This window comes from Leucopleurus acutus, assembly GCF_964270905.1.
Source record: "Leucopleurus acutus genome assembly, chromosome: 2".
NCBI classification, from domain to species: domain Eukaryota; kingdom Metazoa; phylum Chordata; class Mammalia; order Artiodactyla; family Delphinidae; genus Leucopleurus; species Leucopleurus acutus.
Window position 1 is genome coordinate 110,338,828 of NC_139143.1, and position 21,919 is coordinate 110,360,746.

Genomic DNA, 21,919 nt, shown 5'->3' on the forward strand with positions numbered 1-21,919 from the left:
GTCATCCCCAAATATGCCACTTTGGCATAAGGACTAGTTTGAGCTACAGGCACTTAAACATTAAACAGCAGGTGCAGGAAGGGCACTCTGACTCTCCCCTTTTTCTTCCTTAAAACAGGCGATAAAACCCCCATATGGAATATGTCCTCACTACACCCGAAGGAGAATAACACTGTTATCAAGGACAGGATGTTGAGGCTGAGAGAATTCTATACAAAACTTATTAAAATAATTCTTACCTTCTTTTAGCCTCTCCACATAGTTATTTTCCACAATTGCTTGTTTGTTCAGCTTTGTAGCCTCAGGTTTTGCCACTTCTTTGGGGCTTTATTTCCTTACGAGGGCTCCCGTGTCACATAAAACTTATATTAAATAAATGTGTATGTTTTTGTCCTGTTAATCTGTCTTACGTCAATTTAATTCTTAGGCCCAGTCAAAAACACAAAGAGGGTAGAACTTTTGCCTACCTTATAGAGGCAAACCCCAGATACATTTATTCTATTAGTGCATAGCATACAACCCTAGGTGTCTGCATCCCTATTTTCTCATAGAAAAAGTAGAAGCTTGGTATGATACACTTGATATGCAGTGTGTTGCTCATGGATGAAAGTCCTTATCTTCAGTTTATTCTTCAGATTAAACTGCCATTTCCCAGTTCAGTCTATGAACGATACTAACAGGAATTATATGGGAAAAGACGTTCCATGGTCAATCACGTTCTGGAAACACTGGATTCCTTTACTGCAAGCCTTCCTAGAACCAACAAGTTAATGTATACTGTGATTCTCCAGGAAAGGGATCTTTCTTTATACCTCATATGGTGAGGCACTTTAACATTTGTTAAATTAAAAATGGAAGAAAAAATAAAACAAAAAAATTTTTTTGATTCCAAGAATTCATTACAGGGCTTCCCTGGTGGCACAGTGGTTGAGAGTCTGCCTGCCGATGCATGGGATGCGGGTTCGTGCCCTGGTCTGGGAAGATCCCACATGCCGCGGAGCGGCTAGGCCCGTGAGCCATGGCCGCTGAGCCCGCGCATCCGGAGCCTGTGCTCCGCAACGGGAGAGGCCACAACAGTGAGAGGCCCGCATACAGCAAAAAAAAAAAAAAAAGAATTCATTACAGAGAAATAAGGAGGCAGCTAGGAAAATACTTCTATTAGTAGGCTTACGATAACCTAGAAATCTGAAAATCTGAAACTTCCCCTATGCCATAAAATGTTTCCCAGGACTGATACTATCTTTTAAGGTCTCCTGTCTATTTGGTAGCATTTGTGAAGTACACTGAAGGTTTTTTCCTGGCTTTTCTAAAAAGAAATTCATTCCATTAAAACCACATTTGACAAAAATTTTTAAAAATTAGATACTGGATGCTAAAAGGGCTTTCTGAATGTTTATTTTTGTATTTTTCAAGTCAAGACTGTATAACTCTGTATGAACTACCTAGGATTTATATACCAGAATAAAAAGAACAAGCAAAGGTTGTATAGGATATCTGATTCTTTTTTAATCTGAACAGAAAATAAGTAAGTATACAAGTTTGCTAAAGAGAAGTGGTAAAAATTGAATGTTATGTATTATGGAATCAGTACATCAAGTTTTAACTTTGGTAGTCAGTGATTCTTATAGTTAATTCTGCAAAAAAAAACCCCAAACCAGTTATGCAGAGACAAGAATATAAAAAGCCCCTTTCTGAATCCCAGTTTGATAAAACTGATTTCATATCTAGCTTATTGATAATACTCAATTTCAGTTCTCCCTGTGCAAATAATACACATAGTCATTAATGGTGGTCTGGTGAGATGAAATTGATTTCTCTTAGGATATAGTTCAACATAATGACCCAAATACAAAAAAGTTATTAAAGAGTCACAGAGATAAACGAGTGCCTTAGGAAACATAATTCATTCATGTGCATAATTTTATAACATATTTTTTAAACATAAAATCACAGTCAAAGACAGTGATAACATTGCATACTCAGTGCTTTACTTCATGTAGTACATTCCTATGGCTCATCTGGAGTTTAACGCCATGTAACCACCACACTTCTAATGAATGGGCTCCTAACATATACAAATCCATCCAATTCTTTAAAAATTCTAAAAATCTTATAAGACCTCGAGCTTGACATGTAAGGACTTTGTGTTTTCATCTCCCATCACTGAGATTAGGTGTGAAACACAGTAACCATCCCCTGTAAGCAAGACTGCACATATACTTTTGTTGCATCACCACAAATAACCCTCAAAACAACTCAATAATGAAGATTGCGAGTGGCACATTTATTATTTAGCCAAAGAAAATCCAAATGGCTTTCCTGGATTCAAATGTATCCCAAGACATAAGTAAGGAATGAGTATAACTGTGGCAGCTAAAGACATCTGCCACAGGGTAATAAAGGCCATTATGCCAAGATGTACATTTTGATAATACACTATGATTTGTTTGTTTCCCACTATCATGGGGCACAAGAAAATGAAACTCAAGACTATCTTGTTAGAACAGGACAAGTGATGACCCTAGTTTTAAATAGGGTTCTTCATTGAAGGAAAAGATAGAGCCATAAAAGTCAAAGTAGCTGACTTCAAATGGTTTACATCCCAGGATGAATCAGGTTACACTGATTTAAGCCCAATTTAATTTAGGCAGGTTTTTAACCACAAGAATAAGGACATTCTTAGTACATATTAATAATTAAACCAACATATACACAATTAGCAATATCCTATATAATATTAAATGTTTCAACAACTTATTTGTGATTATTTTATATCTAGTTAATTTGTTGTTTTGTTTAAAAAAACAAGCTCAACTTTATTTTACAATGTACTTTGTATTTCTAATTGTATTGTGTAATTATGTCATTGAAGCTGGTTCAATACAGTTCTCTGGATTCTAAGAGCCAAACTCAACTGTATCTTCTGTTATCTGTTTGAATTCATAATTGCCTCTGCCATCCATATGCAGGTAGTACTATGGGAAAGAAGGGGGGAAAAAATCAATAACTGAGAATCTCCATTTTGTCAGGAATTTATGTAGATCTTATTATACGAGAAAATGATTGAAAATAATTATTTTAAGCCACTAAAATCTTCAAAAGTTTATACTCAGAAATGCATACCATTTTCCAAGGAAAGACTAAAAGAAGATGTCCGCTCTCTTTAAAAGGAGCCACAATATACAACTGCTTGTAGTGGATATAGTACTTTCCATTAAGAGAACTAAAACACCAGACTTCCTTATTATTTTTTTTTCCTTATTATTTTAAAGGAACCAAATCTGTAAGCATCCCACAAATCAGAAAGCTTCTAGCACTCCACAACCAACAATCTGATCTACAGAGGTGCAAGTGCACTAAGTGCAAGCCTGTCGTATAGGACAGCCTCTAAAATACTTACTTTAGCTGGTTTCCCAGATCAGCTCAGAACCTCTAACTTAAGGCTTTTTGTTCATTTGTTCTTTGACTTAGCAGAGGAGGATGAGAACTAGAGTGAGCTCAAATATTTCATCCTATGAAGATGCTTAGGACAGCAGTTACAAAGCCTTCCGTTTTATTTAGTGGCTTTTTGTTTACAGAAAAGACTTTTATTTTTCCATTTTCTATATTGTTATTTTTAAGCTATTCTGGACTCTTTTAACATTGCAGTTCTTTGTGTTACCCCTCCTTCACATGATCAATGGCCTGACGGTTATTTTGATAACTGTCTATACACCTCCAGGAGAAGAGGAGAGGGGAAACCCAAGTCCTTTCACTGTCCTATGGCTGTAATGTTTATGAACTTCTGAGAAAACACAAAGGCTTGGGTATATTTTAAACTGCTTTGATTTCTAGTTATTTAGTTTTTCATTCAATTCATGAAAATGGGCAAATTATAATTATGTCATTAAGATAATAAAAGTATCTTTAAAAGTCAACAGCTATATAGAACTTCATTACGGTTTATTAAGAACTTTCATACAGGCTACCTCTTTGATCCTCACGGTAATCTATGAGACAGTTAGGCAAGGATCAATACTTTATTATACGAAGGAAGCAATTAATGCCAGAAACAGTGATGCCTGAACCCAGGTTTTCTGACTTCAAATCCCATGCTCTTCATTTAACCATTTATACACTATCATCTAAACCATAAGGTTCTTGAGTGTAAGGACAGTACTCTGTATCCCTCATGACACTTAGCCCAGTATCTGGTTAAAAAGATAATCAATCAGGTATGTATTTTATGGGACAAAACACCCTTACCATGTTCCAATTTTTCTCAACCCTTTCTGTATCATTTAGGTAGGAAAAAAAGGAAAGAAGAGAAGAGGGAAGGGAGAAAGAAAGGATGGAAGGAAGGAAGGGGGGGGAGAGAGGAAGGAAGGAAGGAAGGAAGGAAGGGAGGGAGGGAGGGAGGGAGGGAGGGAGGGAGGGAGGAAGAAAGGAAGGGAAAAGAAAAGAAAAGAAAAAAGAGAAGAGGAACTAAGCTGGGTTTATTTTTAGGGTTTGATTATTTTACATTAAGAGTTGAAGAGAACTCCCACACTGAGAATGGCACTATGGCACTGCTGGAGCACCTGTACCTATGTAAACCTCACTGTAATATCTTTGTAAATTATAGTGACCACCTAATGAATTCTGTTTATTACAGTGTGATGACAAATATAGCTGACATTATACAGTTTCCTCCTTGTAGTCCTGATCTCTACTAAAACTGTCTCTAAACTTTTTGCTACCTGATCCTTCTTAAAACTTTCTCCTTCTGTCAATACAGAATGGTAAGAAAAAGTTTGTTTGGCCATAGTTGTGATAAGATTATGCACATTTTAGTCAGTTATTATACAACAGTCATTTATAAAACTGGAGAACCACTAACTGGTTCTCTATTATCTATCATATATAACAAGGGACTGTTTACATATATTGTAGCTTTCAAAATCAACAACTACAATAATATTTATGAAAATCCTGTTTTATAAAAATGAATTAGAATCACCTTTTTCCCTTAAGTTATATATTTATAAGGGAATATACACCAAGAAATCTAAAACCATAATCACCTGAATTCATATATGAAAATAAACTCTCACTATACCATTCAATAAGAAATACAAACCTCATGGTGTTTCCAAAGAGACTTTCTATGTGACACAGTGAAGAGGGTAATGCCAACCTAATACAAGGAAAATGATTTAGGTTTATATCAAGAACACAAAGTCACAAATTAAACTAGTCTATATAATTTAAGCTGTTATGATGACTGTCTTCAGTAGCTATAGTTAAAAATCAATGCCAAAGAGAAAGAACTGTAACCGATGCCAAATGTTTAAGGTAATGCAAAGTACAGGCCATTGACCGCATAATAAAAACTAACAAGTATCAACAGAATCTTAAAGAAAAAAAAACTAAAGTAATAGGTACTAGCTTAATTAAGTGTATTATTTTGTTTGGGGCAGGAAATATATATCCTAGCACATTTTGTATTTTATTGTGAAAAATATATGAAAAGAGTATAAAGGTGGTAAAAGTAGCAAAAAGTCAAAAACAGGAAAATTAAATCAATATAGTACTGCCTACAGCAAATTTGTTTTTCAAATACAGGGTCATAATCTTTTATTGGAAACCCTTATTTTGGAATGTCTTAGAATTCAGACTTTGTGAAAGTAGTATTTACCACCCCCAGAGGGTTCTGAGGCAGAATTCAGAAATCAAACACATCAATGTTTCTGCATCAACACATATGGACATGAACATTCAGTGAGATAAATAAGAGCTTAAAAGTCTTCTGTTAGCTCAGGCCAGGTCTGGCTACCCAGTGAGCTTGCTACAAAATAATGAAAAATCTTTTGGTTTTACAAGCTTACTGGATTTCAGACTGTGAATTAGGATTTATAGATTGTTCTTCAAATTTTCAAAACAACACTAAGAGATACAGCTAGTTGCTCTGGATCAGTGATTCTCAACCAGGGAGGGGAGGCAGGGGATTTTGTCCCATAGGGGACATTTGGCAAGGTCTTTTTGATTGTTGCAACTGAGAGTGCTACAGAAGTCTAATGAGTAGAGGTCAGAAATGCCGCCAAACATCCTACAAACAAAGGACAGCCTCCCACAACTAAGAGTCATCCAACCCACAATGTCAACAGTGCTGAGATTGAGAAACCTTGCTCTAGATCAGTGTTTCTCAAAATGGATCTCTCGAGGCTGAGATACATGCTAGGGTAGCCAGGAAATCTCCACCATGAGTTCCAATTTTCATATTCATTTTGATAATTAAAAAGAATTTTGAGTATGTTCTTCTTATCACTTCTATCATGAGATTTAAGTGCCCAAGTTTGTGTTTACACTTCTGTTGGCACCAAGTGGTGACTTAAAGTGGTATCATTTAAAACTTTTAATGTATCATAAGTTTGGCTGCCATGGGAAAGGTTTTCAAACAGGTTAGGAACTGCATGACAAGTATACGGTCCGTTATTAATAAAACATATATTTCGATGGTGCAACACATATCTGATTTTTGAAAGCTCACTTCAGATATTATCTCTCTTACAACTCTAAAATAACTGGATTAGATCTCAACTGAATGAAGACATTCTTATAATAGAATTACTTAAGTCAAAATACGTAAGCAAAATTCAAAACATAAGATCTGGACCTCCTATTATTTTTGGACCTCAGATTAAACCTAAACCAGTGGTTAACTTTCAGCAAAACAGTATCATAGGTCTCTCTAACGCTGCAGTTTTGAAACTGTGTTTTAAAGTTTTATCTGTACTTAACTTATAAGTTTATATTGGTTTTGTAGCTTTTGTAAATGAGTTTAAGTTCATACTTCATTTCATGCTTATCCATATTCAAGTGCCATTATAGTAATACAATTTATCAACTGGGGGCTCCATAAGAATTTTTTTCTTTTAAGTGGAATCTATACATAGGAGAATTGCATCCTTTGTGGGGACTTGCAGCCTACAGCTAGATATAAGAGGAAACTGCATGGACAAAATTACCAGCAAAGTGTCTCTAAATCACTAATCAAGTACAGACTACGTGGTTTTATGTGTAAGAGATTCCACAAACACCTCTAATGCCTATAAATCTGAAAATATGTATGGACAAATGGATAAAAAATTATAAATGACTAAAACTGATTAAGAACAGAAAACCATTAAAGAAATAATCAGTAGCTATAAAATCTTCCTAAAAGATGAACATAGCAAATTTATTCCTCCTTCATTATGCCAATTCTTCTCAAACTTTAATGTGCATTTGAATCATCTGGGGGTTTTGTTAAAATGCAGGCTCTGATTTAGTAGTAGGGCTTGAGACTGCATTTCCAACAAGCTCCGAGGCGATGCTGCCGCTGCTGAGCTATGACCAACCACACTTTGAGCAGAAGGAATTGATACTGTATATATGCATCGTGACTTTTTATATTTATTTTGAACTCCCGAAGAGCAGTTACAAAATGTTAAAAGACTCCTGTACTTCATTTGCTTACACTGAAACTCTAAAAAACAGTTAGGATACACTGCTCTTGTTCTCAAAATCCAACACAAGTATAGATGATGGTGACAATTCCTCACAGGAAAAAAGAAACAAACAAGAAAACTGAGATTACTGGATAATTACTTAAAGAATGGAACCAATGTAGACAGCCTCAGAAAAGGCTACTAAAAGAAGCCTTGGTAAAATACTGGCCAGGCCAGAGAAAAAAATGGATAAATTAAAAGTTGCCAAATAATTACTATCAAATGTTTTTAATTAAAATTTTTATTTTTTGAATTTTCTTTATAAAAAAACAAATGATATTTAGGTAAAGTTGATGGAACAAATTAAGAAAATATCAGTTTACTAACTCTGAGTATAGAGAATGAGTTAAAAGGAAAATAAATGTAAACACTTATTTTATATCTAATACACGGCTAAAAAGAATTATATTCAGAATTCATTGATAATGTTTTTTTACTCATATCTATTAATTATCAGTTTAAAATATTAAAGCAAGATATCATCCTATGATAGTAATTTTGTCCCTTTATAACTTGGAATCTTCTCTTTGGGTAGATATTTGGTTGGACACAGAGTAAACTGAAAGGGGGGACTGAGAATTTATCACACTTACCTTTCGACAATGACTGTAAATGTAGTCTTCCACATCCACACTAACTGCACTTGTGCATTCATCCAAAATGGCAAACTGGGGCTTATGATAAAATAATCTTGCCATCTGAAGCATAAAAAGAAATATTCTGTGCAATCATTTAGAGAGCTAAAATTAGTATGCGAAAGTAGATTTACTTTAAATTAAATACTCATTTACAGTCTTCTAAAGCAAAGATGAAAATTATTCTAACTCAAAAAATCTACTTCTCAGAAGCAAAAACAATATAAAGAAACCTGATTGTTTTTATTATCGTCCCGAACAAAGGGAAAAATGTAACACGTGGGAAATATTGTTAAGAGTAAAGCAAAAACTTTTAAGACTGATGGGAGATGAAGTTGAGTTTTAAACTAGTATTAAAGAAAGCTCTCTAAAAAAGGTCAGAGGGTACACTTTTTGATGAAATCTTAGAATTCAGACTATAGATGACTCATGCAAAAACTGACTATTTTTAAACATTTTGTTGCTAAAGTAATGTCAATATTATGTTGCCAATTAATATTCCCACCAACAATGTTTGAGTGCACCTGTTGTATATATCCCTGTGGTCAGTATTGGGCATGCTCATTTTTAAAAGGCTGTGCTAATTTTATAAGTGAAAATTAACATCAAGGTTATTATAGCTTACATCTCTTTGATTAGCAGTAATGCTGAACATTTTGCTGTTTATTTTCCATATGTATCTTATTTTCTGGGAATTATTTATTCTGATCCTTTGTCTAACAGATACTCCAAATTGTCATCTGCTCCTAACAGTGATCTCCATGTTGCATGACCATGGACACTTTCTATCCTTGCCCAATTTATCTTCTCTGCAACATTCAACGCAGGTGACCAGTCCCTCCTTCTTGAGAAAGTGAAATCATGTTTTTAAGTTTCTTTCCATTTCTTATGCTGTTTTCTCAGTTTCTTTTCCAGCATTTTCTCTTTCACTTGACCATTAAATGTTGGGGTCCCTGAGGGTTAATTCCTAGGTCCTCTCCGCTTTTTCCTATGTTGTTTCTGAGTGATCTCATCAAATCTCATGATTTCAAATATTATTTACATTTGTAAACTCTCGATATATCTCCCTCACCCATACTTCTCTTCTGATTTCCAAACTAATACATAAAAATTCCTATTTGATCTTTCTATTTGGATATCTTACAGGACTCGCAGACTTTAAAAAGGACTCGCAGACTTTAAAAATCTAAAACTCAACGGATTTTCTAGATTTTTCCCTTAAATCCATTCATCCATTTCCCCCACCCCATCTTGAACATTTCAGAAATGAAGCTATCAAACAAGCTGCTCAAGCTAGAAAGCTGTGAGTCCTCCTTGATCTTTCCCTTCTCCTCCTCCCTTCCCCTCCCCCCCATTTTTAGTCCATTCAAGTCAGTCCTGTGGACCCTATTCACTTTCCCCCAGCTCACAATCATGTCCTTAGCCCAGAGCATAATCCTCTCCTGCCTGGACGACCACAAAGAGCCTCCTGCTTCCTCTTTTGCACCTCTTTAACCCATTCTCCATGTAATCAGAGAGGATCTTCCAGAAACGTAACAGAGAATTTCATTCTTCTGCTTAAAACCCTTCAATAACTTCCTATTTCACTTAGAATAAAATTCAAACTCTTTACCATGGTCTACAAGGCCCCGCACAACCTTATTACTACTCACTCTCTAACTTCAACATTCCAGCCACCCTCTCCTCTCAACTACCAGGACACAATGTGTCACAGGTCTTACAGGCTTAGCACGTCACTTTCCTTGTGTCTCAAACGCCTTACTCTGCTCCTTGCATCTTTCAAATTTCTGCTTAATGTCACCTTCTCAGACAAACCTACCCTGATCCCTTTCCCCAATCCAAGTAGGTCCCTTCTGTAACATCTCTGCAGCTCTTCACATACTGTGAATTGTATGTTGTCTGTTTCTTTGTCTACCCCTTAGGCTATAATATTCACAAAAGCCGAGACTCCGTTTTAATCACTACTGTACACCCAACACCTGTATAGTATAGGAAACATTCAAATATTTGATAAATGAATGACTAAAACATAAAAACAGCTTTCTTGGGGTTTATATGTTATTTATGAGAGGTGTGAGGAAGGGGAAGCAGCAAGGACAGACCATCAAGAAGGTCAGCTGTGCAGAGAATGAAAGGTATAAGCTACATGGGACCTTTGGTTAAGGCAGAGTTTGCTTTTTAGATCACAGAGACCTGAAAATATCTTTCTATAAGAGGACTAGAAGAGATTAAATATGGGGGGGGGGGTGTCGGAGGGGGTGCATAACTGAAGGAGAGGGATGTGATAAAGTTGGAGGAGGGAGGGTCCAAAAACATAGATGGAGACATTTAGCCTTTCTCAAGAGGAAGGATGACATATCCTCCACTAACAGTGGGAGCAGGGAGGTCAGGACAGCCCAGTGCAAAGTTATTAAGAGGAGTGATTATTTGAAGGCATTCCACAAATGCCCCTCCTCTGTGTTCCCATGCAATGCTTTGCATACCTTCGTCACCACACTTAGCACATTATATGGAAATTTTCTCATCATGTGTCTTTCTCTCTCCCACTATGCAGTCAGCTACTCGGTTTCTCAATACAAGGAGATTTGGGAGTATATGAACTCTGCAGTCATACTGCTGACTAAGCATGACAGGCCACTCCCACCCCCCACCAGCTTTAACATTTCCTAGATATCTTTGCCTGGCAAGCCACTTAACTGTTCTACATTCTATTTCCTCTGTGAAATGGGACACTCACAGCTCTCATCTCACAGGACTATGGCGAGAATGAAATGAGATAACCTGTGTAAAGTGCTTGGCATACTGCCTATCGCCTGTTTAGCACTCAATAAAAATTAGCAGTCATGTAACTGAAATAACAGCATCTCTTTTTTCTTTAAGGAGGGGGCTTCCCTGGTGGCACAGTGGTTGAGAGTCCACCTGCCAATGCAGGGGAGACGGGTTCGTGCCCCGGTCCGGGAAGATCCCACATGCCGTGGAGCGGCTAGGCCCGTGAGGCGTGGCCGCTAAGCCTGCGCGTCTGGAGCCTGTGCTCCACAACGGGAGAGGCCGCAACAGTGAGAGGCCCGCGTACCACCAAAAAAAAAAAGAAGTAGGAGGAGTTATTCTGCTGAGAGTGGTGGAGAAAGTAATGGGGTAGAAAGCCTGAGACTGGTAGTTTTCAAATGATTATCATGAAAAATGAGACAGAGGGACAAAAATCAGTAATAGGATTGCCAAGCCATGCTGTGAATCCCTGTAAGACTGGAAACCATGGAAGTGCAGTGCCACCAATCCATCTTATTCTCTGATTTTTTTCCAGCGGTGCTCAGAAGCCAATGTACAGAGATGCCAAGGCAAACAAATGCTCTTGGATTGGTGTTTAAATAATATGAGAAAACAGAAAGTGGGAAAGGAAGTTAAGGGGAAGGGATCATTTGTTCATTCCTTTAAGAAATATCTCCTGTGTACCTCCTATGTTCTAGGCCCTGGATTGTTAAGTCTGTGCTGGACAGGAAAGAAGGTAGTCAGAAGGGAACTGATCAATTATAGAGAAGGAATGGGTCAATATTAGAGAGACCTCAGTGAGTCTGAAGAACGGGGACAGCTGCCAATTAGGTAAAAGAAAAAGAATTAATTACAAAAATGAATTTAAAAAAACACTAAAAACCTTATGACAGTGGTATGTCTGGTAAGGTGGTTTGGGCCTTTCTTTACACTTTTATAAACATTCCAACTTTTCTATCATATATACTTTTTCATAATTCAATATAAAGAAACCATCACTGAAGAGGAAGAGCAAGAACAGAAGAGTAGAAAAGAAAACTATGGGTCAGAGAAATAAGACAGCCCAATTTATGATATTTGGTGGAGCAACCCTGGCTGATGTTTGGACCAGGGTTGGACTAGCTGATGGCTGGACACAAATGCGTACAATGGGGCAAAAAGACATGTCACTTGAGACTTCAAGGCACAGTGAGAGAAGAGAACTGGTCAGACAGTTCACCTGCATATTGAAGGCCATATACTGTAATGTACTGGTTAAGAGCAAGAGTTCTGGGGTCAGACTCACCTGCACGTGGATCTCAGTTCTGCCATGCAGCAGCTGTTTGGTATCAGTAAGCTGCTAAGTTCTCCAAGTCTTTCCCTCATCTGTACCTTACTTCACAGGGGCTCTTGAGAGAATTAAATGGGACCTGCCATCCCAAACCAATCTTTCCCTCATCAATATTCTAGTGCATTTTCTTCGTAACTATCACTGAAGACTGCCTGCCTGGTATCACAATTAAAGGAGCATATCTGGCTCTCCTAACTAGATTATAAAGGCAGGCACCTAGCTAAGTGCCTTGCACAGAATAGATTCTTAGCTAATCCTAAACTCTGTGGCAAGCATACCATAATTAATTTTTTTGCTGTTAAAATAATGGAATATTTCCCCCTATATTTATGTTGGTATTTTTCAAGGGACTTTTAGAAATGTGTTCACCAGATCTCCCTTTATTCAGTAGTTTTATTCCATCCCCTCAAATTCAAATCCTGATTCTCCTTACCTAAGACTTCCTTTGGTTCATCTGTTTTATACCAACCTTCACTCATAGATCCACTGTTTTGGTTAAACCTCTTAAGTCTGTTCTTCCTAAAAACTATAATTTTTATAATTTATAAATTATAGGTTTTTATAATTTATAAAAATTACGTCTTCTCTTCCCATCAACTTTTTACTTTGAAAATTTTAATCCTACCAAAAAAATGAAAGAACAATAAAATGAATACACATACATTCTCCACCCAACTTCAGCCATGTTAATATTTATTGCATTAGCCTTTTCTATCTTCCTCCAACCCTTCTAAAGTAGCAAAACAATATGCTCTCTTTTAAACTTCACATTCAATTCTCCAAATATTGGCCTATACAGAACACATCCTGTCAAGGGCTTGGCCATGCAACCGTGTTACAGGTGAGCTCTCCCCATTTCCCAGCTCTATCATGGTTCATCTAGCTTTACAGGGTTCCTTCCCCCACTCCCTATTCTTCCAAAATAACCTCTCACACCTCTAGGCATACCCTTAAATTTTGTATCTTCTAATAAAAACTACCCTCTGTGTAACATTTATACCAAACATATAGAATTCCTTAGTTTAAGCAGATTTATTTTTCTTTCTGAGTCTCCGTTGTGTCCACTTGTGAATCTTGCCTTATCCTTCCATTTTCTTTGAAGTCATAGTATAGGAATGTAAATTAGTTTTCTTGAATTGCAGTTATTTCTATAGGCATCTTCTAAACTGATTCCAGAAATGCTCAATCACTTTAAATTTTCATGCCTTCAGCCCAATTTCCACTTTGAGTATGGCTGATATCTCCTCTTTCGTTTATGATTCATTCATCACTCTAGATTAATCTCACTAGCCAGACAAATCACAATATTAAGTTGATATTAAGTTCATATAGAATGGGTATGACCTGGAGAAAAACAACATGCAAAACAATCATGGAATAGGAGGTAAGCAAAAGGTAGAATATAACCTGAAGATAAACAGTAAGCAATTCTGAAATAAGTCCATTCTGCGGCTATCTTTCCTTGGCTACAGTTTTCTCTAATTTCCACAAGGTTATAACACTCCCTCACCAAAAAATTCCTCTGGATCTGCTCAAATTATGGTATGTCTAGTTAGAAAATGACTCCCTAAAAGTTATCCCCCTTGCGACTTCCCTGGCGGCGCAGTGGTTAAGAATCCGCCTGCCAATGCAGGGGACACGGGTTCAATCCCTGGTCTGGGAAGATTCCCACATGCTGTGGAGCAATTAAGCCCGTGCACCACAACTACTGAAGCCCACGCGCCTAGAGCCCGTGCTCCACAATGAGAGAAGCCAATTCAACGAGAAGCCTGCGCACCACAACAAAGAGCAGCCCCTGCTCGCCGCAACTAGAGAAAGCCCACGTGCACCAATGAAGACCCAATGCAGCCAAAAATTAATTAATTACAAAAAATAAAATAAAAAAATAAAAGTTATCCCTCTTTACAGAGCACTCAAAGAATCACTCTTAATGTGTCACATTTTGTAGTTATGTTTGATTGAGATAACTTTAGTTGATCATAAAATAATTGCTTTGAAATGTTTCTTTATATTAGGAAAATTTTAAAATTCTAAATAACTTTAGGTAGTAGATACTGAGCCCTGAAACAAGGATAAATATAAGGATAGAGGGAAAGGACAAGAACAGAATAAAGAATAAAATGATAATAAAATTAACATCTCTAATACCTTCAGCTACTTTAGAGAGAACAGGCTAAGACAGAGAGGTGTCTATAGGGAAAAAATACTGAAAGTGATCTCATAACCCAACCAGGACCTATGTGCTACAAAGTTCCCCAAACTTTTGGAAAAACGGATTAACGGTATATAATTGGATCTGCATCTTTTCCTTTCATAGGAATATTTTTGAATTTTTCAGAATTCCAAATTTACATGCAAGCTATACTTCTATTATCATATAAACTAAACCACACTATAATAATTGCTAAATAAAAAGATTAGAACAAAACTGTATGCCTTGATTATCAAAATGCTGGATTCTAAGAGTGACTTTATGCAACCAGCTGCATTGCTGTGCAGTGTTTTCAGAGCACACTTACTGCCATTCTTTGCTTTTCTCCACCACTGAGTACATCCATCCAATCCTGAACACTGTCCCAGCCTCCTTCACGTTCAAGGATATGACCCAGCTGGACATTGTCTAAGTATTCCTTCAGTACCTTTCAGCAAAATGATTAAAGATGAAATCATGCTTAATATAAACCAATATTCTCTATCTTGCTTTATTTTTTAAACTAGAAGGACTATAATACTACTGTCAATATCACTAAAAAAAGGCACATTTCACAAAAGAATGTGGCACAAAGGTAAACAAACTCTTTACTTCCTATTTATACTAATTTTGACAAAATATATCTAGAGGCATAAAGAAAATAATACTATTGTACATAATTAAAGGACAAGGGCAATGAGAAAACAAACAATAGTGTAAAGACAAGGTTAAACATTCAACAAGTCATATTTAAGCAAAATGGTTAACGTCTTGCCTCAACCTGGAAAGTTATAATTAATGATCAGGCTGTAGAAGCCTTTACAAAAGGTTAGGATAAACTACTTGAAATCTAAAATACTTAACTGATTAAGATAAAGACTCTGAAGTGGTGTTTTCAGTAAGTCTAGGAAATAAACATTTCCTTACGAGGTCAGAAATCCCCTTCTTTCTCTGATCTTCTCTTCCATCTGGATATATCACTTGGTCTCGAAGTGTTCCAAGGGTCATATAAGGTCTCTGATAGTAACAGAGCAAAAATCATTAGAAGTGATTTTTAAAAAAATAAGTTAAAAGATCTTGAAATCAAAGATTATAAAATAACTCAAACAAGGTCTTACCTGGGGAACATAAAATAACTTTCCCCTCTCGGGTTTAGTTAGACGTCCTCCAAAAAGAGGCCATAACTATAAAAGCAAAGGAGGAGGGGGAAGAAGAGCTGTAAATTTCACAGTGTGGTAGATTATATGGCAAAATAAGACTACAAAACCTTGAGGCCAATTTTTACTTACTTCACCAAGAACACGGAAAAGTGAACTCTTTCCACAGCCATTTGGACCACAAATTAGAACGTTTGCCCCAGATCGAACCTGAAAGGAAATGAGTCTATGAATTGATTAAATAGAATATACACTCAATGAACATTTCCATAGAGTCAAATAGTTCTCCGCTAATGATAAGCTTTCTATATGTCTATAAATGTGATATTAGGTTGAAGCAGTGGAGGGTATGGATGAAGAGACCTTTTATTTTTGTTTACTTTCAATTTTTACTCAGTCACTTTTTTTCCCACTTAAATATCACTATTGATTGATACCAACTTAATCTCAATCAGAATACAAATATCTAAAGCTTGAATTCTTGAAAACAGTAATTATGTATGTAAACACAGTCTTGTTTTAAAAATAGAATTGTACTATATATACTGCTCTACAACTTGTTCTTATTTAACAATACGTCGGGTGCTGAATAGACTCATCCTGCCTAGTTGGGGAGGTCAGTAAAGAATTATGTTTTATTTTGCTTTGCTTTTGAGGTTTTTAAAATGTACTTTAAAAAATCTAGTTATATATTGCTTACAAGAAATATACCATAATAAAACAGCTCAGGAAAGGTATAAATAAAGACTTGTATAAAATACAGATGTAAACAAAATGAATTTCATGGAAGGGATCAAGATGGTGGAATAGAAGGACATGCCCTCCCTCTTGCAAGAGCACCAGAATCACAACTAACTGCTGAACAATCTTATCAACAGAAAAACACTGGAACTCATCAAAAAAGATATCCCACATCCAAAGACAAAGGTGGAGCCGCAATGTGACGGTAGGAGGGGAACAATCACAATAAAATCAAATCCCATAACCACTGGGAGAACACAAACTAGAGAACAATTATACCACAGAAGTCCACCCTCTGGAGTGACGGTTCTGAGCCCCACGTCAGGCTTCCCAACCTAGGGGTCTGGCAACGGGAGGAAGAATTCCCAGAGAATCAGCCTTTGAAGGCTAGCAGGATTTGACTGCAGGACTTCAACAGGACTGGGGGAAACAGAGACTCCACTCTTGGAGGGCACACACAAAGTAGTGTGCACATCAGGACCCAGGGGGAAGGAGCAGTGACCCCACAGGAGACTGAACCAGACCTACCTGCTAGTGCAGGAGGGTCTCCTGCAGAGGCGGGGGGGTGGCTGTGGCTCACCCTGGGGACAAGGACACTGGCAGGAGAAGTTCTGGGAAGTAATCCTTGGCATGAGCCCTCCCAGAGAGCACCATTAGCCACACCAAAGAGCCGCTAGGTTCCAGTGTTGGGTCACCTCAGGCCAAACAACCAACAGGGAGGGAACTCAGCCCCACACATCAGCAGACAAGTGGATTAAAGTTTTACTGAGTTCTGCCCATCAGAGCAACACCCAGCTCTACCTACCACTAGTCCCTCCCAACAGGAAGCTTACACAAGACTCTCAGATAGCCTCATCCACCAGAGGGCAGACAGCAGAAACAAGAACTACAGTCCTGCAGCCTGTGGAACAAAAACCATATTCACACAAAGATAGACTAAATGAAAAGGCAGAGTACTATGTACCAGATGAGGGAACAAGATAAAACCCCAGAAAAACAACTAAATGAAGTGGAGATATGCAATCTTCCAGAAAAATAATTCAGAATAATGATAGCAAAGATGATCCAGGACCTCAGAAAAAGAATGGAGGAGTCAAAGATTGAGAAGATACAAGAAATGTATCTTCTAGAACAATTAAAGACCTAGAACAATTAAAGAACAAACACCCAGAAGATTTAAGAACAAACAAACAGAGATGAACAACACAATAACTGAAATGAAAAGTACACTAGAAGGAATCAATAGCAGAGTAACTGAGGCAGAAGAACAGATAAGTGACCTGGAAGAAATGGTAGAATTCACTGCAGTGGAACAGAATATGGAAGAAAGAATGGTGGGGTTCACTGCTGTGGAACAGAATAAAGAAAACAGAATGAACAGAAATGAAGACAGACTGAGAGACCTCTGGGACAACATTAAACACATGAACATTCACATTACAGCGGTCCCAAGAAGAAGAAGAGAGAGAGAAAGGACCCGAGAAAATATCTGAAGAGATTAGAGTCTAAAACTTTCCTTAACATGGGAAAGAAAATAGCCACCCAAGTCCAGGAAGTGCAGAGAGTCCCACACAGGATAAATCCAAGGAGAAACACGCCGAGACATATAATAATCAAACTGGCAAAAATTAAAGACAAAGAAAAATTATTAAAAGCAACAAGGGAAAAATGAAAAATACAAGAGAACTCCTGTAAGATTAACAGCTGATTTCTCAGCAGAAACTCTACAAGCCAGAAGGGAGTGGCACAATATATCTAAAGTACAACTAAGATTACTTCCCTGGCAAGGACTTCATTCAGATTCAGTGGAGAAATCAAAAGCTTTACAGACAAGTAAAAGCTAAGAGAATTCAGCACCACCAAACCAGCTCGACAACAGATGCTAAAGGAACTTCTCTAGGTGGGAAACATAAGAGAAAAAAAGGACATACAAAACCAAACCCAAAACAATTCAGAAAATGGTAATAGGAACATACATATTGATAATTACCTTAAATGTGAATGGATTAAATGCTCCAACCAAAAGACACAGGATTGCTGAATGGATACAAAAACAAGACCCATAAATATGCTGTCTACAAGAGACCCACTTCAGACCTAGGGACACATACAGACTGAAAGTGAGGAGATGGAAAAAGATATTCCATGCAAATGGAAATCAAAAGAAAGCTGGAGTAGCAACACTCATACCAGATAAAATAGACTTTAAAATAAAGAATGTTGTAAGAGACAAGGAAGGACACTACATAATGATCAAGGGATCAATCCAAGAAGAAGATATAACAATTATAAATATTTATGCAGCAACACAGGAGCACCTCAATACATAAGGCAAGTGCTAACAGCTATAAAAGAGGAAATCAACGGTAACACAACAATAGAGGGGGACTTTAACACCTCACTTATACCAATGGACCGATAATCCAGACAGAAAACTAATAAGGAAGCACAAACTTAAATGACACAACAGACCAGACAGATTTAATTGATATTTATAGGACATTCCATCCAAAAACAGCAGATTACACTTTCAAGTGCATATGGAACATTCTCCAGGGTAGATCAGACCTTGGGTCACAAATCAAACCTCGGTAAGTTAAGAACACTGAAATCATAGCAAGCATCTTTTTCAACCACAACACTATGAGATTAGAAATCAATTACCGGGAAAAAAACGTAAAAAACACAAACACATGGAGGCTAAACAATACATTAATAAATAACCAAGAGATCACTGAAGAAATCATAGAGGAAATCAAAACATACCTAGAGACGAATGACAAGGAAAACACAATGACCCAAAAGCTATGGGATGCAGCAAAAGCAGTTCTAAGAGGGAAGTTTAGAGCAACACAATCCTACCTCAAGAAACAAGAAAAATCTCAAATAAGCAATCTAAGCTTACACCTAAAGGAACTAGAGAAAGAAGAACAAACAAAACCCAAAGTTAGTAGAAGGAAAGAAACCATAAAGATCAGAGCAGAAATAAATGCAATGGAAACAAAGAAACAATAGCAAAGATCAATAAAACTAAAAGCTAGTTCTCTGAGAAGATAAACAGGATTGATAAACCTTTAGCCAGACTCATCAAGAAAAAGAAGGAGAGGACTCAAATCAATAAAATTAGAAATGAAAAAGAAGTTACAATGGACACCACAGAAATACAAAGCATCGTAAGAGACTACTATAAGCAACTCTATGCCAATAAAATGGACAACCTGGAAGAAATGGACAAATTCTTAAAAAAGCATAATCTTCCGAGACTGAACCAGGAAGAAAGAGAAAATATAAACAGACCAATCACACGTAATGAAATTGAAACTGTGATTAAAAATCTTCCAACAAACAAAAATCCAGGACCAAATGGCTTCACAGGTGAATTCTATCAAACATTTAGAGGAGACCTAACACCTATCCTTCTCAAACTCTTCCAAAATATAGCAGAGGGAGAACACTCCCAAACTCATTCTACAAGGCCACCGTCACCCTGATACCCAAACCAGACAAAGATACTACAAAAAAAGAAAATTACAGACTGATGAACATAGATGCAAAAATCCTCAACAAAATACTAACAAACAGGATCCAACAACACATTAAAAGGATCATACACCATGATCCAGTGGGATTTATCCCAGGGATGCAAGGATTCTTCAATATATGCAAATCAATGCAATACACCATATTAACAAATTGAAGAAAAAAACCATATGATCATCTCAATAGATGCAGTAAAAGCTTTTGACAAAATTCAACACCCATTTATGATAAAAACTCTCCAGAAAGTGGGCAAAGAGGGAAACTACCTCAACATAATAAAGGCCATCTATGACAAACCCACAGCAAACATCATTCTCAATGGTGAAAAACTGAAAGCATTTCCTCTAAGATCAGGAACAAAACAAGGATGTCCACTCTCACCACTTTTATTCAACATAGTTTTGGAAGTCCTAGCCACAGCAATCAGAAAAGAAAAAGAAATAAAAGGAATCAAATTGGAAAAGAAGAAGTAAAACTGTCACTGTTTACAGAATGACATGATACTATACATGGAGAATCCTAAAGATGCCACCAGACAACTACTACAGCTAATCAATGAATTTGGTAAAGTTGCAGGATACAAAATTAATGCACAGGAATCTCTCGCATTCCTATACACTAACAATGAAAGATCAGAAAGAGAAATTATGGAAACAATCTCATTTACCATTGCAATGAAAAGAATAAAATACCGAGGAATAAACCTACCTAAGGAGGTAAAAGACCTGTACTCAGAAAACTATAAGACACTGATGAAAGAAATCAAAGATGACACAAACAGATGGAGAGATATACCATGTTCCTGGATTGGAAGAATCAGTACTGTGAAAATGACTATACTACCCAAAGCAATCACAGATTCAGTGCAATCCCTACCAAATTATCAATGGCATTTTTTACAGAACTAGAACAAAAAAATCTTAAAATTTGTATGGAGACACAAAAGACCCCGAATAGCCAAAGCTAGCTTGAGGGAAAAAAACGGAGCTGGAGGAATCACACTCCCTGACTTCAGACTATATCACAAAGCTAAAGTAATCAAGACAATATGGTAGGGGCTTCCCTGGTGGCACAGTGGTTAAGAATCTGCCTGCCAATGTAAGGGACACGGGTTCGAGTCTGGCCCAGGAAGAGCTCACACACCACGGAGCAACGAAGCCCATGCGCCACAACTACTGAGCCTGAGCTCTAGAGCCCGCAAGCCACAACTCCTGAGCCCACGTGCCACAACTACTGAAACCTGCGTGCCTAGAGCCCGTGTCTGCAACAAGAGAAGCCACGACAATGAGAAGCCCACACACAGTAACGAAGAGTAGCCCTGGCTCACCGCAACTAGAGAAAGCCCGTGCACAGCAACAGAGACCCAACACAGCCAAAAATTAAAAATAAAATAAAATAAAGACAATATGGTATTAGCACAGAAACAGAATATAGATCAGTGGAACAGGACAGAAAGCCCAGAGATAAACCCATGCACCTATGGTCAACTAATCTATGACAAAGGAGGCAAGGATATATAATAGAGAAAAGACAGCCTCTTCAATAAGTGGTGCTGGGAACACTGGACAGCTACATGTAAAAGAATGAAATTAGAACACTCCCTAACACCATACACAAAAAATAAACTCAAAATGGATTAAAGACCTAAATTTAAGACCAGACACTATAAAACTGTTAGAGGAAAACACAGGAAGAAGACTCTTGAAATAAATCACAGCAAGATCTTTTTTTATCCACCTCCTAGAGTAATGGAAATAAAAACAAAAATCAAGAAATGGGACCTAATGAAACTTCAAAGCTTTTGCACAGCAAAGCAAACTATAAACAAGACAAAAAGACAACCCTCAGAATGGGAGAAAATATTTGCAAACGAATCAATGGACAAAGGATTAATCTCCAAACTATATAAACAGCTCATGCAGCTCAGTATTAAAAAGAACAAACAACCCAATCAAAAAATGGGCAGAAGACCTAAATAAACATTTCTCCAAAGAAGACATACAGATGCCCAAGAGGCACATAAAAAGCTGCTCAACATTACTAATTATTAG

The 21,919-nt window shown here is 37.1% G+C and overlaps 1 protein-coding gene across 1 annotated transcript in view; it reads right to left on the reverse strand.

Annotated features, from left to right (window-relative positions):
• ABCD3 (ATP binding cassette subfamily D member 3) overlaps nt 1-21,919 on the reverse strand; it is an 85,404-nt gene continuing 63,485 nt past the window's right edge. Inside the window, exons 17-23 of the mRNA XM_082832411.1 lie at nt 15,720-15,797; nt 15,549-15,614; nt 15,358-15,447; nt 14,759-14,878; nt 8,102-8,206; nt 5,099-5,155; nt 1-2,975 (exon numbers count right to left, since the gene is read on the reverse strand). Of these exons, the coding sequence (XP_082688537.1) occupies nt 2,898-2,975; nt 5,099-5,155; nt 8,102-8,206; nt 14,759-14,878; nt 15,358-15,447; nt 15,549-15,614; nt 15,720-15,797 (594 nt within the window). The 3' untranslated portion in view covers nt 1-2,897. The remainder of the gene's footprint in view (nt 2,976-5,098; nt 5,156-8,101; nt 8,207-14,758; nt 14,879-15,357; nt 15,448-15,548; nt 15,615-15,719; nt 15,798-21,919) is intronic.